The sequence below is a fragment of the Ascochyta rabiei genome, chromosome 5, assembly GCF_004011695.2.
Source record: "Ascochyta rabiei chromosome 5, complete sequence".
In the NCBI taxonomy this organism is placed as follows: domain Eukaryota; kingdom Fungi; phylum Ascomycota; class Dothideomycetes; order Pleosporales; family Didymellaceae; genus Ascochyta; species Ascochyta rabiei.
This window is the reverse complement of record NC_082409.1, coordinates 228,956-245,863: the sequence shown is the minus strand read 5'-3', so window position 1 is coordinate 245,863 and position 16,908 is coordinate 228,956. Positions and strand designations below refer to the sequence as shown.

Below are 16,908 nucleotides of genomic sequence, written 5' to 3'. Positions count from 1 at the left end.
TATTACTACAGGAACTACACGGAATAGACATTGCTTAGGCAGACCTAATATACTATTTAATACGCAGAAGAAGCTCCTACACTACACAACGCAAAAGAATCCCTAGATTACCTACTCTAAGCTAGCTAAAGTCGCCAAGATTATCCTACCTAACAACACTACTACCTATAAGCTAAGTAAGTTAACTATCCATTACGTACTTAAGCAATACAATATAACCTGTTAGAGGAGTAAAAAAAGGCCTAAACATACTTATAGATATGCTCTCTAGCGTCTTTAGTTTGCTTAAAAGTATTAGACGTTTAATTATCGTTAGTACACAGTTAAGTTTAGTAATAAGTACTCTGTTTAGAAGGGCTCTGGCTATAAACAGCAGTAGGTGTTTTGCTACAATAATAAGAGATAGAAGCTAAGGATAATTACTAGGATCTCTACTAGTTACCTACCTGCTTAGATAGTATAGGGAGCTATATAGCTAGATGCACAGGGTAGACTATAGTAGAGTCTACTTATTATTATAGAGAGGGATCCTAATACTCTACATAGTAGCTATAGCAGCTAAAGTTATATTAAAACACTTAAGTAAGGTCTCTTACCTTACTATTATAAGTCTTAGTTTTTTATGCAGGATAACGTATATATACACACCTCCTACGCTATGTAGACGTTTATAGCAGATTATAACATTACAACTCTCCTATAGCTAGCTTACTTACCTAATCTGAACCTAGTTAAACACCTCTAGTAGCGCCTTAAACGGATAATGCATAAGCTCTACCTACAGTTTAACAACTATAGTAGGGCAGAAGAGCATTAGGATAAGTTTTATAAGGCGTTAAAGGAGTGCTAGCGTTGTATCCTAAACTTACTTATTAAAAGACTTATTAGTAGTATGCCAGCACGCCTAAGTGCCTATAGGAAGGTAAAAGGCTAGTAAACAAAATACTAGTATAGAACAGTACAAGCTTAAAATTTAGAGCGTTTTGACTATGTGTAGCTATCTTAATTGCCTTACAAAGTAGGGTGGTAGGCGTGGTAATGATGCGGGGATTCGCTTAGTGGAACTAAATTTTGACGTAGTACTGTAGGAAGTCCTCTAGGCTCTACACACCTTAGGTACCCCTAATCTTGTAGAACAGAGCTATATCTTATTATACAGACGTACTAAGCTAGAACTATATAAAGGTAAATATGTCCTATAGCCTACTAATAAAGGACATATCTACCTGCAGCTTATGTTCTATTATAACCTGCTACGCTTTAAATAAGGACTTGTCTCTAGTAAAGGCCTTGCCTATAGGAAGAGGTTTTCTATAGGCTGCAGGCGTCTGTATAGGGGCATACAGGCCTAGAGTAGACGTTAAAAACAGCACTTTATAAGGTAGGTTAGGGGCTAGGGTAGACGTTTATAGGTATAGCGTTGCTCCTAAGAAGGATAATAGGACTATAGACGCAGGTCTAGTATAGGCGTTAGCTGTTTATGCTAGAGACTCTATAAACGCACATATATTAGAGTTATTACGTTTAAGCAATGCTATACGCTTATTAGCAGTAGTTAAGGCTTACTGTAAGTTTATTATAAATTGTAACATCTAGGCTATAAATTCCTAAAGGGTTAGGGGACAGATTTATCTAAGGGGTTATTCTAGGAGCCAGCCAACATAGTATAAGTGCTAGCTGTTCTTCTAGAAGAAGAGATATAAATGTTATAGACTAGCCTTAGGGTAGGATGTAATAAGGGTTAATATAGTATTATATCTCTTAAGGAGGTAACACGTTGCGTGTCCTTCTAATATATCTGTAGGGCACGTGACCGGCCTGTCTTACTTAAGGCTTAGACAAGGTCTAAGCCTATAACACTACTCTATAAAACCTCTCTTATGTACTAACGTACCCTACAGAAAAGTTAAACAGCAAACAAGTAGAACACTTTTGCTAAGCCCCCACCAAACCACCCTTCCTACACCAATGTCTTCTTAACAACACTATTTAGACGCGTTAAAGGAAGCTTAAATACAGCTTGCGCTCTAGGCTCTTTAATAAGACGCGACTCTATCCCTGCAACGCGCTGCTACTATCTACAGGGTTCCTTAAGCTACACTAACACTAAACACCAACTTTTCATAGTTAGAGAAAGGTTAATTTCTATTAAATTTTTATCCTAATATTACAAACATGCCTTCCTAATATCTATTTCTAGCGTCTGTTTTGTAGTGTAGCCGTTAGAACAGGCGCGCTATCTATTGTAAGCTAAACAGAGTAGTTATCTAGTCTTAGTTAAGATGAAATCTCTGCAATAGCCTGTGCGCTTAAAGATTTAGACCAGTTAAAGGCACAACAAACAGAGAACTTCTAGCTATAGCTATTGCCTGCCTAGCAATTACTACACAGCTATTACTTTATTACAAATACCCCCTTCTATTATAACTAGCTATACTAACCTCCTATACCTAGACAAAATTAACTAAGCAACAGCTTAAACACCCCCGGCAGTCTACTACTAGCAAAAGTAATAGTTAAACAAACAACAACAACAACAACAACAACAACAACAACAACAACAACAACAACAACAACAACAACAACAACAACAACAACAACAACAACAACAACAACAACAACAACAACAATAATAATAACAACAACAACAATATAAAGACCGTCTACTGTAATAGCAATAGCTAGTAATAGACAACAAACAATAAATGCTAGAACTACCTACTTGTAGGATAGTTCTACACAACCCTAATCTAACAATTCAACAGCTCTTCTTAACAACCTAGGGCACAGGCCCTTACTATTGGACTACGAACACACATTTACTATCCCTTTAAACAAACACACTCCTTAAATTACGAGAGCAGCTTAACTGCTCTCGTCTTCTAAAGTCTTAGACTTACACAGGACGTTAAACTTATTAATTAATTAATTAATTAAGCTACACTAAGCAGACAACGCGCAGGATAACCTTTACGCGCAGATTCTATAGCTAACTTGCAGAAGCTGGATAACACTAAAGAGGAGGTAATTGTTAAACATGTTCTTAAGCTAGATGTGTAAGGATTTTCCCTTTAGCTTTTAGATATAGCTACTATAGCTAATTCTTTACGCGCTAAGTACAATCTAGGCCCTATTAGCGCAAACTAGCCTAGTACGTTTATTAAGCAACACCTAGAGCTTAAAGTTAAGTTTAATTATAAGTATAACTATTAGACATCCCTTTATAAGGATCCTAAGGTTCTATAGGGCTAGCTTAGCCTAGTAGCTAACACTAAAGCTAAGTATAGCATCTAGGATAAAGATATGTACAACTTTAACAAGATAGGTTTTATAATAGGCTAGATCTCCCTAGAAGTAGTTATTATAGCTTTATAATAATAAGGTTAGCTAAAAGCTATCTAGCTAGGTTATAAGGAGTAGGCTATAGCTATAGTAAGCATTAATGCTAAAGGATAGGCTATTCCAGCCTTCCTTATCTTTAAGGCCTACTACCACCTCTCTGCCTGGTACAAGGAGGAAGAACTGCCTTAAGACTAGGTTATTAGAGTCTCTAATAACAGCTAGACTACTAACAAGCTTAGTATAGACTAGATAAACCACTTTAACAGCCATATAAAGAAGCGTACTGTTAGCACCTACTATTTACTTATTATTAATAGTTATAAGAGCTATAACTCTCTTAAATTCTAGCTATACTATAAGGATAACAAGATTATTACTCTCTATTTGCCTTCTTACTTATTACACCTTACATAGCCTCTTAATATAGGTTGTTTTACTGCTTTAAAGAAGGCGTATAGGCGCTAAGCTAAAGTACCTATATAGAACTAGATTAACTATATTATAAAGATAGAGATTCTGCTATACTTTATACGCGCCTATAATACTATAATTATTTCTAAGAATATCTAGAGACGGTTCTAAGGGGCTAGATTAGTTCTATTTAACCTAGACTAGGTTATAATAGCCCTTAATGTAAAGTTACGCACTCTATCACCACTACTACCTGTTAATAACAAGCTCTAGCAGTTGCAAACCCTAAGTAACACCCTTAAACTTAGGTTATAATTAACACTTATAAAGATAAGGATTTAGAGGCATATAGATAGTTTGTCTACCTCTATAGTTAAGGTGTTTACAAAGGTAGTAAAGGGGGCAGTAATAATTGCGTATAAGCAAGTGTTAGCGCAACATAGGATTACTTAGCTTTAAGCTGCTAATAAGGTAGCTATATAACAAAAATTACATAAAAGAAAGTAAATTTAGGTAGAAGGGACCCTAATAGTTAAGGAGGGTTAGCAATTAACAGCTCTAAAGGAGTTTAGGGCGCGTAGAGATAGAAAGAAGGTAAAGAAGCAGGTGTACGCTAAAGGATGTAAGCCCTTCTAAAGACGCTGTAGATAGTGTAATTAGATAGGACACAACGCGCAAATATGTAGGAAAGAGATAGAAGTAGTTTTTAAATAGTATTATAGGCTATACTGCACTTTACAGCACTAAACTAGGTTATTTTAGGCTCTAATAGGGTAGAGTTTAGTAGGGGCTTAGTAAAAGTGTTCTACTTGTTTAGTGTTCTACTTGTCTATAGGGTATGTTAGTGTTAGATTAGATAGTAATAGTAATAAGTTAATAATAATGTATTAATCTTCTGTTGTTGTTCTATATAAGGGTGATTTTTGTCTTATCTAGGTTCTAGTAGGGGCCTCTACACAGTGTCTTAGCAGGTATATTGCCTAACCTATTTCTCTAATACCTTTTATTCAACACACCCTCTTAGCTTAGAATCCTATTATAAGCTGCGCAAACTAGTTAATTAACTCTTTAACATAAGGTCCTCTAGTTGCTCTTATATCTTCTTAAGCAGGATATCTCTTAATGTACCCTTCTAGCCCTTAACAAGTCTTAACTAATTAAGAAAGCTAGCCTATTTACTAACTAGCAATAACTTTTTAAATCTATCTGAAATTATATTATTAGATAGGGTGTATTCTACTTTAATTATTTAATAGTTAACTTCTTATTATAACTAGTAGTTGTGTATATTAACATGCTAAAGCTTACTTTATATCTTAGTAATATCTGTAGTAACTAGACGTATTATCTGCATATTGTTATATTTAATTAATATTGTTAGATCACTTAGAGTTACCTAAAGCTCTTTTAAGAAGTTAAGAGGTAAATATTACTTCCTTAGCTACATAAGACAGTGCTAGGAGCTTAGCCTTAGTAGTTAACGTTGTAATAGTATCCTGTTTATTTGCTCTCTTAGCAATAAGTCCTCTAAATAGCTTAATAGCGTATCCTTAAGAACTCTTTTAGTCTATAGTGTTATTAGCAAATAATGCTTTACTTATAACTTTAAGTCCTTTAACGTACTCTACAGGTAAGCAGATTAAACAGGTGAGCGGATCACTCTGCTAAGACCACACCAAATTTCTACCCTATTATAGCTCGCATTAGCCTACTTTAGCCTTGTATACAGTAGTGCAGTACATAATATTATTTAGAAACATCTTCTACAGCCTTCTTACATGGACGTAAGTTATGTCTAATATTATAGCACTTTGTACAGCGTCTTTAGGTTACTTCCCCTCCTTTAGCGCGCACTTGCTTCTTTACCTTCTTACTATTACTACGCGCCCTAAACTTAGTTAGAGTAGTTAATTAAAGGCCTTCCTTAGCTGTTAGGACTCCCTCCTGCTATAATTGCTTTCTTTTATGCGATTCACGTTGCGTAGCAGCCTTATTTACTGCTCGAAGCCTAGTAATCTCCCTTTAAGCCAACACTAGCTTATATGCTACTATAGCTGCGCCTTTAGTAAGCTTTTTAAAGGCCTTAACTATTAAAGTTGGTGAGCTGCTTGCATGCCTTTGAATCCTCTCTTAAACCAGCGTTAATTGCGACCCTAATTGCAGGGTAGTGCTTGGGGTTTAGGACTGCTAGGGCTTATCTTCTACAGTAGGTAGCGGTAGGGTACGTAGGCGGACATTAAGACCTATTATAACCCGTTCTGGGTTAAGGGGGACTATTCCAGCGCCTTAGAAGCCTTCTTAGATATTGCTAGAAGTAAATGTCTCCTTATAGGCGTCTATAAAGTATAGTAGAAACTTAGTTTTAGTAATATAAGTAATGTAGTTATATATAAGAATCTTAGCTTAGCGCCTATATGCCTTCTTTAGAGGGGCAAAACAACCTATATCTAGTGGTTATAAGAGGTAAGATAAGTGTAGAGGTATACATAGTGTAATAATCTTTACTTCCTTACAGTATTGTTAGAAGTTAAGGGAGTTGTAGCTCTTGTAGCTGTTAATAAGGAGCAGCTAGTGTACTTCTTAGGTGCGCGTCTTTATATAGGCATTAAAGTGCTTTAACCAGTCTAGACCAAGCTTGTTAGTAGTCCATCTGTTCTTAGAGACTCTAATAACCTAGTTATAGGGCAGATTGTCCTCTTTGTACCAGGCAGAGAGGTGGTTACAGCCTTTAAAGATAATAAAGGGTAGAATAGCTTACCCTATGCCATTAATGCCCTATATAACTGTTGTCTACTCTTAATTACCCTACTACACTACCTTTAGCCGTCCTTAACGCTCTAAGCCAGTAACAACTGCTCCTGTTAATATCTAGCTTATTATAAAGCCTGTCTTATTAAAGTTGTACGTGTTATTGTCCTAGATACTATACTTAGCTTTAACATTCGCTATAAGCCTAAACCAGCCCCTAATAATCTCTAGATCCTTACAGAGGGCTCTCTTGTAGTCGTACTTGCGATTAAACCTTACTTTAAGGTTAGGGCGGCGCTTAATAAACGTATTAGGCTAGTTTATGCCAACATGGCCTATATTGCGCTTAGCACGCAAAGAATTAGCTATATTAGCTACAGCAGCCAGCTAAGAGGCAAATCCTTGTGCATCTAGCTTAAGGATGTACTTAGTAATTACGTCCTCCTTAGTCTGGTCTATAATCTGTTAAACTGGCGTATAATTAGCTTGTGCAGGTTGTTCTGTGTATTAAGCGTGTAGTGTACTGTAAGGCGTGTTATATATAGCTGCAGCACGTTATAGGGTAAGCGTTGCGTCTTATTTAATTGCCTGGAGCGCAAGCTGTATTGCAGCTTCTCTTAAGGGCGTAGATTAATGTTGTTGTTGAGGCATTGCGTGGTAAGGTGGAGGTTTGGTGTGGTCTTGGCAGAGTGATCCGCTTACCTGTTTGATCCGCTCACCTGTGGAGTACGTTACCCTATCTAAAGTTAAGTAATAGATTCCTTATCTTCTATAGGTACAGAAGCACTTAGTTAGCAGTGTCTTAGTGTTTATTACTTAGGTTAACTAGAAAGCGTGTAAGTTGCGACGTGGCAGACGCTATATTAGGTTAAGTAGTTACTACTGTAAACAACAGGGATCTAATCTTTTGCTAATATTAATTAATCTGTAGTAGTTTAGCTAGACTGTTCCTAGGCTTAAGTTTAATTCTAGATATTAGCGTATTATGCCTTATATCCTGTCTAGTTACTAATTTACTAATCTTATTAACATATGTAGCTTGTAATAATTAAATTACCTATTACTATCTTTTACATTAGACTTCTACACTAAGGAACTATTAAAGGTTATCTCCTCTAGTACACAGGTATTGTTCCTGTATCTGTTTAATAGCATTATCTACCTCTTGTTTATGCTTTAGGTAGTACGTAATTATAATGTTGTCTACGTAAAAGAAGATAATTATTCTATCCTTAATTATACAGCATAGCTCTTATAGTACTTATTTAAATCTAATTCTAGCTAATATTGCTCTAAATTCTTTCTGCTAGATGCGGAGTCTATATAGGGCTTTCTGTACCTTTAGTAAGGTGCCTGTCTTCTAGTATCCTCTTAGCATCCTTATGTATATTTTGCGGTTAATAGCTGTATAGACAAACGCATTTATAACATCCTATTATTTTAGTTTAAGATTGTATTTTGCAGTAATTGCTATTAGCATTCTAAGTATTTAGCCTGTAAGTGTTGCTGTATATGTGTCTTGTAACGTAATATTACGTTGTTAGTCTCCTCTAACTACAAGCCTTACTTTATACTTGCTAAGGTAGTAATGTTTATTAAACTTATATGTATAGACCTATATATAATTAAGTATTCATTGTCTAGACTTCTAAACTAGAGCTGCTAGGACCTTAGTCTATAACTCTATTTGTTTGTGGCTTTGCAGATGTTCTTCTTCTGCCCGCTTAAACATCTCGTAGAGAGGGTGCTCCTCTAGTTTTAAGTAACGTACCCCACGGGCGAGCCGCTCACCAAGCGAGTCGCTCACGTTGTTTTACTAGAGAAAACCAAGAATCTAAGGCTTAATAACTCTAGATCTACTTAATTAAACTCTTTAAAATTTCTATAGAGTATTTCTATATATATTAGTATTAATCTAATAGATTTTTAGAGTACTACTAACAATATTAGGTATAGCTGTCTAATAACCCTACTTTCTAGAGGTATCTAAACTCTAGATCTCTAGAACTCCTATTTCTAGACCTTAGAAATTTAAGATATCTACAAAATATAGGTTACATATAATATTCTAAGAGTTTAGTAATTTATTATAGTAGTTATAAGGTACTTTGCAAGGATTAAGTAGCTCTAAGATATAGCTATCTAAACTCTAAATAGCTTACCTAATATAGCTATTATACCTATTCCCCTTTAATAGGTTCTGCGTTATATGTCTATATATCTCTGTTAAAATTTTTAGACCAGTAGCTGCTATTTTGGTAGAGTTATTAAGAGAAACGTAGATGCGAGTGTTTGGGCCAGCGGGTGCAGAGCTTTGCGTTTACAGGGGTAGCGGGGTAGAGAGTTAGTAAGCAAGGGAAAATCACAACAGTAACAGGAGTGTAAATAGCACTGTAAACACTGTTTCATTCATGTGCAGACCTGTAAACTATTTAATCCTCATCATCTTCATCACTGTCCTCTGAGGAGGAGGAATCCATAGCAAGCTCTAGAGCCGCTACAGACTTCTTTACGTCCCGTACGCACTTACGGACCTCTGTAAAAAATGTTAGCAGCCAGTAGATTTCTTTTACAGGCCTGTAACCTACTCTTCTTCTTCCTCTTCCTCTTCTCCTTCTTCTTCTCCTTCTTGGAGGCGGTGGCGGTGGTGGCGGCGGCGGCGGCGGCGGCGGGGGAGGCAGCAGGGGTGGCGGTGGTGCGGCGGCGCTTCTTGGAGGGGGTGGCAGGGGCAGCGGCAGGGGCAGGGGCAGCAGCAGCGGCAGCGGCAGCGGCAGCGACCTGGCGGCGGGACCTGGAGGGGGTGGCGATGGCGGGGACGGGGACGACGGGGGCGGGCGTGGCTGTAGCAGGGTCAATAAGGTCTGTATGGGGAATGTGGAGGCTGTAAACTTACGGCGGAAGGAGCAGCGGGCGCCCTCACTGCCATAGTGGCAGTTGGCGCACGAGTCGAGCAGCTGGCCTGTAACTACCACGCAGGTAGTATACGGGCCAGCTGCTCGCTGGCAGGAGTCGCATTCGGTGGGGGCGACGCGGCCGACAACCTGCGCGAGCGCAGATTCGAGGTTCTGCTGCCGAACTGCTTACTGTCAGTACAGGGCTCTACAGGACACTTACAGGGGGTTACTTACCAGCGAGGTTGAACTTGCTGGGCTCGTAGCCCGCGCGGAACTCCAGCTGGCGCTGGACTGGCCGAGAAGCCAGCCTTGTGCAGGCCCGCGAGGCGGGCGGCATGGCGAGCAGGGCGGCGGCGGTGGGCGGGCCGGGGGCAGGGGGGAGCGGCGGGAGGGCGGGGGCGGCAGCGAGGGCGGCGGCGGCAGTGGCAGCAGCAGCAGTGGCAGCAGCAGCAGCAGCGGCGGCGTCAGCGGCGGCGGTGTTGGCGGGGGCGGCGAGGGCAGCGGCGGCGTCGGCGGCGGCGGTGTTGGCGGGGGCGGCGACGTCGTCGGCGGGGGCGGAGGAGTCCATATTGATGACCTAGAGAGTAGTAAAACGGGGGGAGGGCGGCTGCCTATATAGTATATCGCAGCCAGCTAGCGGCTGCCAAGACCTGCGATATTTTGGTGTTGTAGCTCACCGTGAATAGTATATTCTGTTTGTCGGGCCAAAACAGTGAATAGGCAGCCATCAAATGACGTTATAGGGCCTGTGGCTATACTGTATCTGGATTGTACGGTCACTGTACGTGGCCTGATTGGTGCTGGATACTGGTACGCGGGGGTTTGTAAGCTCACGGTGAAGGTCAACCTGCGGGCACAATAGCACCTGTAACGGCAGAATAACTAGGCGGTGACGTACTATTGATAGCCGTTAGCCCGATATACTAGTAGGTTGTGGCAGTGACGTTGACGGGCTGATATACTGGTAGCGGCGACGTTGGCGGGCTGATATACTAGTAGGTTGTGGCTGGCTACAGGAGCACCTCTGGGTATACGATATTAGGGACCGTACGGGATGGCTCATCGCTAGTATCAGGTGCTGGCAGCAGGATTGACAGGCCTGCAAGTGTAGTTACACGGGACATAGCTACGTATAGCTGGCCATGTGTAAACACAGCGTGACGCAGATCAACGCCTACAACAGAGAGTGACTGGCCCTGTGACTTGTTTACAGTGATTGCAAAGGAGAGGCGAACTGGAAACTGGACCCGGCTGACGATAAACGGGAGCTCTCTACTGGTTGAAGTGAGCCTGATACGTGGCAGCAGGCGGAGCTGGCCTGCAAACTCGCCAGATAGGATGCGGGCCTGGATACAGCGGGAGGATATCTGTGTAACCGCTAAACGGGTACCGTTGCAGAGCCCCTGGCTTGGGTACAGGTTCCGTAGAAGCATTATTGGTACGCCTACCTTGAGCAGAAGGCGTGACGGGGGCAGTGACGGGGGCTCAAAGGACTGCAGCAGCTCTACGGGAGGCAGATCCTGTGTTGTATTGTCCTCAACCTCAGCAGAGTCCACTGCAACCAGCTCTACTAGCTCACCAGGGAAGGCAGCAAGCATTGCGGCGTTGATTACAGCCACTGCGTCGTTCCGTACGGCCAGTATAGCACGGCCGTTGAGGACCTGATAGTCCGCAGCAGCCTGCTGGAGGAGGTGCGGCGGATAGACGTGATCCAGGAAGCCCTGTAGGCTGTAGTAGACGGTCATCCAGTCTGGGATGGAGATCAGGCCATCCATCTCACGGGTAGCCAGTCCCCGGCACCAGGCTGCAAAACAGGTGTTGTCAGCCCCAGATAGCACCCGCATATTCTGACGCAGGTGCAGTACGGTCATGTGCGGCCATATGAGCGTAGACTGCTGCAGGCAGGCGTTGACGATGGCAGGCCGCTGGCCCCGGCGGACGACGGGTAGGATCTGGGCAAAATCGCCGCTGGCAATTACAGGGAGGCCGCCAAACAGGGCAGGGGAGCTACGGACGTCCTGCAGCATACGGTGGACTGCCTCGAAGCAGTAACGGTGCTGCATAGGCACCTCGTCCCAGATAACTAGAGTAGCGGCCTGCAGCAGCCGCCCAAGCTCCGAGCCTGGAGCAACAGGGCAGATGGAATCGTCGTGGATATCCAACGGGATCCGGAAACGGGAGTGGGCAGTGCGGCCGCCGGGCAGCAGGACAGCAGCTATACCCGACGACGCAACGCACAGGACCACCCGGCCTGTAGAGCGATAGTAGGCACATATACAGCGCCAGAGGAACGTCTTGCCTGTGCCTGCTGGGCCCTGTACGAAGAAGTGGGCAGTGCTGTGGTCAGCCTCAATAGCGGCAGTAACGGCATCAAATACGGCGCGCTGGTCCATATTCAGCCCTGTAACAGTGTCCCAGAAGGCAGTGTCCTGCCCGTCTGTATCGTAGGCCAGCTCAGCGGCAAGAAGCTGATTCTGCAGCCGTACTCCCCAGTTGAACTGGCACGCAGGGAGTGAGAAATCCGTAAGACGTTTGCCAGACTCTGCCAGCAGCCCTTCTATCAGATACAGGCCGTAGTCAAGGTACGCGTCTGGATCTGCGGATACTAGCAGGGCAGCAGCAGCCTCAGGTAAGTCGTCACACAAATCCGCCTGGAAGGCTGCCCAGATAGCAGCTGGATCTGTAACAGGCCCATTTAAGAGAGCAGCAACGAAGAAGTACCGTAACGCCTGGCCTGTGGCAAACGTAACGGCGTCCTGGAAGCAGGCTACCCAGTCTCCATCGTGTAGCAGTAACCCGCGGGCAGCTGCGGCGGCCTGGAAAGTAGGATACTCTGTGCCGCTAAAGGTACGCAGGTCCGCGTAGGACTGTGGACCCCGTACGGTAGTCAAGAGAAGCCGTAGATAGAACCGTTCACCCTGTAGCGGGCTGCAAAAGTACATGCGGCCAATCGCAGTGCCGCGCTGACGCACGTGCCAGGTCCGTGACGGGAGGTGCCAAACAAACTGGGATGGATAGTCCTGATATAGGACCTCACGGCCATACTCATGGTCAGCGTTGCGCTGGAAGAACGCTGTAAGCGTAGTTACAGATCGCTCCAGGCGGGCTGATAACTCTGCAGTGGTAGCGTTAGCAGGGAACGTAACTATCTGCTCATTCGGTAGGTGGACCGCTAGGGGCACTACAGTGGGCCGCTCCATGTGTACTGGGTACTCAAACAGCCGCCAAACAGCCTCAGATGGACTGATATATCGCCCGTTTAGATGCTGCTTAACCTCATCTGCTTCTGAGACGTTTAGTACTGCCCTGTCAGTGCCCTTGTAGATGTACTTGTGGACGTATTTGATAGCGTGGATAGTGCCGCAAACCTCTACATTGATATGGGCCCAGTACTTACGGAGCAGACCAGGGTTATACGGGACAACCCAGCTGTTATCAAGGTGTACAATACGGCCCTTACACCGTACAGCAAGCGTGCGGCCATCATCCCGGCGCTGATACTTAGGGTACCCGTCCTCATGGACCACTGTAGATGGGCAGTAACGCTTGGGAAAGTTCTTAGAGCACCGCGGCGGGGCGCTGTCGCGCTGAGGCACCATACACGGGGCCTGCAGATTGTGCTCCCCACATGGCCCGTGAAGCATGAAGGTCCGTACAACCTCTGTAAGCAGGCCGTCTGGGTCATCCACAGGGGAAGGGATCTCAGCCTGGATAGTGCTATCAATTGTTACAGGATCCGTGAACGCCTCGCGGTTGTGTGGGGTCAGGAACAGCAGCAGGTGTATATGGGGCAGGCCCTGTTTCTGGTACTCAATCGTGTACACGTGGCCCAGATGGGTGCCGAACAGGTTGCTCTTCACATCGGCTACTAGCTTCTGCACCTTCAGATGGAAGGCCCGGCAGATTAGATCAGGCCGATTCAGGCCTGTCTCCCCAGGGCGGAGCTCACGGGCAACCTCTGGCCAGTATGGGCTAGCTGTAAAAGTGATAAACAGGGTAGGGCGGCCATATCGACGGACGATAGCCATAGAGTCCTGATAGCACTGGCTGACAAATCGTGAGCTGCCTAGATAGGACGACGGCAGGACAACGCGGCGTCCAACAGGGCCTGCCTGGGCGTCGTTGTTGCCTATAACGGCATCAGCAACACCGCTATACAGGTCTGCCCGCAGCTGTGCCTGGTTTGCTCGGATCCAGGCCAGCCGGGCCTGGTCGCAGATAGCCCAGATATCCACAACGTACTGCTGAAACAGCCTGTAGAAGCGGAACGGATTTGTAGTCTGCCTAGGGCGGGGGTGTAGATAGTATCGATAGTAGGTTTGCTGGGTCAGCGACGTCTGCAGACGGGATCCGTCCTGGTTACGGAGCGTTAGCCCCGGCCGCCACCCAGAATCCCTGTGGGGAAACATCAGTACGTAGTGTAGCGGCATGTAAGATGGGTGGGCGGCGCTGATAGTAAACAGGGCGCTGGAGTTACGGGCCGCTAGGACGATGGGACGGGACGTCTCTGCACCTGCTGCGTCAGGTATCACTAGGCCTAGCTCATCGCTAGTAGGTACGTTCTCCCTGCGGCGGTCCTGCCCAGTCTCTAGGGCTAGTGTAAGCCTGCTGGTTAGTATAACGCGGGCGTCTGCAGCGCTACTGTTGAGCCGATCCTGGGCTGTGCGGTATATAGATATATATGGGTTATTGATCTCATATAGCATTGCTGTTAGATCTTGGAGAATCTGGAGCTGTAAGTGGCTGTTCCGCTGGTGGCGGGCGTTGGCAGCGTACTGTGGGTCGTAAAAGTATAGCTGAGCGTACTGCGGCAGGCTTCCCTCAAGAACCTCTACAGGGCCGCTGCGGTGGTATAGGGCCCCGTGGATCTGAAACACCTGCACGCCAGGGCCCTGCGCCCCACGGCTGGTAGGTGTACAGTCTACCGAGGTAAACGCAAAGGCAGCGTTGTAGGCCCGTAGCTCCTTACGGAAGTGCCGCGCTGCTAGAGTATTCGTGTTGAGTAGCTGATACAGGTACGACGGCAGCGGTGTGAGGGCTGGCAGGTCGACCTTGCCGTCCAGGCAGCAGAGAGTAAATTGCGGGTCTGTTACAGAGGTAGTGCTCTTCCGCTCATCTATCCAGTGTAAGGCGCCGCAGGCTGAACAGGGCACCTGCATGCTGCCAATATCGTAGTATACACCATCAGGACGACGTCGCAGGAGCGGGGTGGTGTCCTGTTGGAGCCCTACAAGGACTGTCTCGGGCAGGTCGTCAAACGGGTTATCACTATACTGGGAGCTAGGGGCAGCAGCTGGAGCAGCAGCAGCCGGGTTATTAGGAGTATTACTGGCACTGCCCTCACGGCGTGAGGCCTGTTCAGGGGCGCTAGCACTGGGCGCTGGCTGGGAGGCAGTTAGGCGGTCCCTCTGGGGGCTTGATGGACGTGGAGGTGTAGAGAGACGGCGTCGCCGGCGGCCTGCACGGGACGTCTACTGACTGTAAGCGTAATCAGAGAGAGGGGGAGGTAGTAGTTACGGCACTGCAGTTGCTACATGGCTGGTAGACGCCCCCTATCTGGTTGCGGCGGAAGTTAGCAGATGGGAGATAGGTCCTACAGCTGCTGCAAAATACTTGGGGTGATGGCTGGCTGACGGCTAGGGAAAAGACTGGAGGGGGGGGGGCTAGAACACGCCGTGGACGGGCCATACGAACCTGTAGCGAGCCTGTACAGGACCTGTAAAGCCTTTTACAGGAGTTTACAGGAGCAGATTACCGGAACAATATAGGGCCGCTACGGGCGGTGTAGGACGTCAGTATAGCTGAGAGTTGACGCTAGAGGGTGCACGGCCAGAAAACGACAACTTTACACGTCTGCTGCGCCCGCTACAGGGCTGATTAATTTGTCTCAAGCAGATAGGCAGGTAGCGGCGAGTTTTATCAGCTATCTGGCACTTATTTCAGGGCTTACAGGGGCTTTGTTGGGGAGATCACTTTAACCTGTTTATATATAAGATTCTTGGCAAAAGTAAGCAGCTCGCTCGGTGAGCGGCTCGCCCGTGGGGTACGTTATAGTACAAGGTTTTACAATAACTACTTTAGTTAAAGATACGGTGGCAAAAGGGTAGGGGTTAGGTAGGGGTAGGGTACATCACGTGATGTACCCCTACCCTACCCTACCCCTACCCACGCTAATTCCCTGCTGAGAGGGTAGGGGTAGGGTAGGGTCTATATGGGGTAGAGCCTAGGTAGAGGTAGGGTAGGGTCTACATAGGGTAGGGGTAGAGGTAGAGTACATTACGTGACTACACATTGTAGGTAAGAGTATTACTTAATGCAAGAAGGTGGTTGTATTAGATACCAAGCCCTAATAGCTTACTAAGATTATCTAATATACCCTCCTAATAATTACGTACCTCTAATCCTTAATAGCCCTCTAATCCCTTACTAGTTACTCCTCTAATAATCACGAGCACCTAACCCCTAATAGCCCTCTAAGCCCTCTTTAGTTTTACTTAACCCTGTACTTTACTCTACTACACATCTCCCCCACCCTAAGAGCTTAGCCCTATTACGCTTACGTCTGGCCTCCTTATCTATTATTCTACCCTTTTGCAGCTTTATTATCTATTCTAATAAGAGCCTACTATCATTTACCCCTAAGCCTCTTTACTTTAAGCAATCTCCTAACACCACCTAGCAGCTTATTAGGCTGTTACTTAATAGTCTGCCTTTACCTTACTGCGTTTACTCTAGTACTAGGCATCTAAACCTGCTATAACTAGTTCCTAAAGCCCTATTAGTCTAGGACTAAGAAACTAAATCCTAAACCTTACGCGTAACCTAATCTGTTTGCTATTGTTAGGCTCTTAGCCTTACTCTCAGACTTAGGCATGTGGATGCGTCCACCTCTGACCTGTAGGAAGCCTGAGGGCAAATTGTAACGCACTAGTCACCCAAAGCCTTGTCCGATTCCTCTCTGACTTATTACTGACTTAGTGCCGTTACATCCGTGTCTACCCCACACCCCAGTCCAGCACTCTAATTCTTTCTAACTCTTATAAGGTATAAAAGGCACAAGGTTAACAGGTATAGAGAGCTAGTTTTTAAGTATTCTTTTATATAAGACCTATAGGAATTGAACAATTCTCTATATAAACTATCCTAGTGCTTCTATACACCTTATAGCAGATACCTACATCTTTTAGAGACTTCTATTATCCTATATTATTATATTATACTTAAAAACCTATCCTAGCTAGTAACAGCCTCTAAGTAATACTGTAAAGTTGTTTAGTTATTTTAAGTACACTTAGATTTAGATCCCTTATAGTTATAAACTAAAACTAGGTTCTAATTATTGTTTAATACAACAGTTAGGATTCTAGAGACCTTCTAGCAACTAAAGCTTTTAGGTTTAAAATTTCCTGCAACTAACTACTCTAGGATTACCTTTAGAAAAAGCTGCGTTAGATTACGCTAAGAGAAACACTTAGAAATTATTAAGAACCTACTTAAATTAGATTATTACTTA

At 44.7% G+C, this 16,908-nt stretch overlaps 2 protein-coding genes across 2 annotated transcripts, besides 39 other annotated features; both read right to left on the bottom strand.

Moving 5' to 3' along the window:
- Positions 1 to 1,080: part of a mobile genetic element that runs on past the window's edge.
- Positions 1 to 1,862: part of a mobile genetic element that runs on past the window's edge.
- Positions 1,086 to 1,860: a mobile genetic element.
- Positions 1,704 to 1,862: a long terminal repeat.
- Positions 1,863 to 1,866: a direct repeat.
- Positions 1,867 to 1,886: 20 nt separating this feature from the next.
- Positions 1,887 to 2,104: a mobile genetic element.
- Positions 2,105 to 2,109: 5 nt separating this feature from the next.
- Positions 2,110 to 2,522: a dispersed repeat.
- Position 2,523: 1 nt separating this feature from the next.
- Positions 2,524 to 2,651: a tandem repeat.
- Positions 2,652 to 2,743: a dispersed repeat.
- A 28-nt stretch (positions 2,744 to 2,771) lies between these two features.
- Positions 2,772 to 2,937: a mobile genetic element.
- Positions 2,917 to 2,937: a tandem repeat.
- Positions 2,938 to 2,940: 3 nt separating this feature from the next.
- Positions 2,941 to 4,599: a mobile genetic element.
- Positions 3,182 to 3,213: a tandem repeat.
- Positions 4,599 to 5,388: a mobile genetic element.
- Positions 4,610 to 4,645: a tandem repeat.
- Positions 5,369 to 7,235: a mobile genetic element.
- Positions 7,236 to 8,264: a mobile genetic element.
- Positions 8,265 to 8,320: a mobile genetic element.
- Positions 8,321 to 8,380: a mobile genetic element.
- Positions 8,381 to 8,784: 404 nt separating this feature from the next.
- Positions 8,785 to 9,222: a mobile genetic element.
- On the bottom strand, positions 8,934 to 9,963 carry EKO05_0003223 (uncharacterized protein; the record flags this gene model as incomplete). The annotated part of the gene is made up of 4 exons (XM_059636122.1): positions 8,934 to 9,037; positions 9,090 to 9,341; positions 9,395 to 9,577; positions 9,630 to 9,963. The coding sequence occupies 4 exons, from the start codon at positions 9,961 to 9,963 to the stop codon at positions 8,934 to 8,936; spliced, it is 873 nt and encodes a 290-aa protein (XP_059492105.1).
- Positions 9,090 to 9,132: a tandem repeat.
- Positions 9,133 to 9,207: a tandem repeat.
- Positions 9,223 to 9,277: a tandem repeat.
- Positions 9,278 to 15,390: a mobile genetic element.
- Positions 9,721 to 9,956: a tandem repeat.
- On the bottom strand, positions 10,406 to 14,554 carry EKO05_0003222 (uncharacterized protein; the record flags this gene model as incomplete). The annotated part of the gene is made up of 1 exon (XM_038938458.2): positions 10,406 to 14,554. One exon carries the CDS (start codon positions 14,552 to 14,554, stop codon positions 10,406 to 10,408), a length of 4,149 nt encoding a protein of 1,382 aa, XP_038801035.2.
- Positions 10,412 to 14,571: a mobile genetic element.
- Positions 10,412 to 14,586: a mobile genetic element.
- Positions 10,481 to 14,589: a mobile genetic element.
- Positions 10,484 to 10,644: a mobile genetic element.
- Positions 10,484 to 13,479: a mobile genetic element.
- Positions 10,592 to 13,212: a mobile genetic element.
- Positions 14,682 to 14,704: a tandem repeat.
- Positions 15,391 to 15,392: 2 nt separating the features above from the next.
- Positions 15,393 to 15,454: a mobile genetic element.
- Positions 15,444 to 15,483: a dispersed repeat.
- A 55-nt stretch (positions 15,484 to 15,538) lies between these two features.
- Positions 15,539 to 15,568: a tandem repeat.
- A 118-nt stretch (positions 15,569 to 15,686) lies between these two features.
- Positions 15,687 to 15,904: a dispersed repeat.
- Positions 15,827 to 16,231: a dispersed repeat.
- Positions 16,232 to 16,256: 25 nt separating this feature from the next.
- Positions 16,257 to 16,313: a dispersed repeat.
- A 237-nt stretch (positions 16,314 to 16,550) lies between these two features.
- Positions 16,551 to 16,809: a dispersed repeat.
- The last annotated feature ends 99 nt before the right edge of the window (positions 16,810 to 16,908 follow it).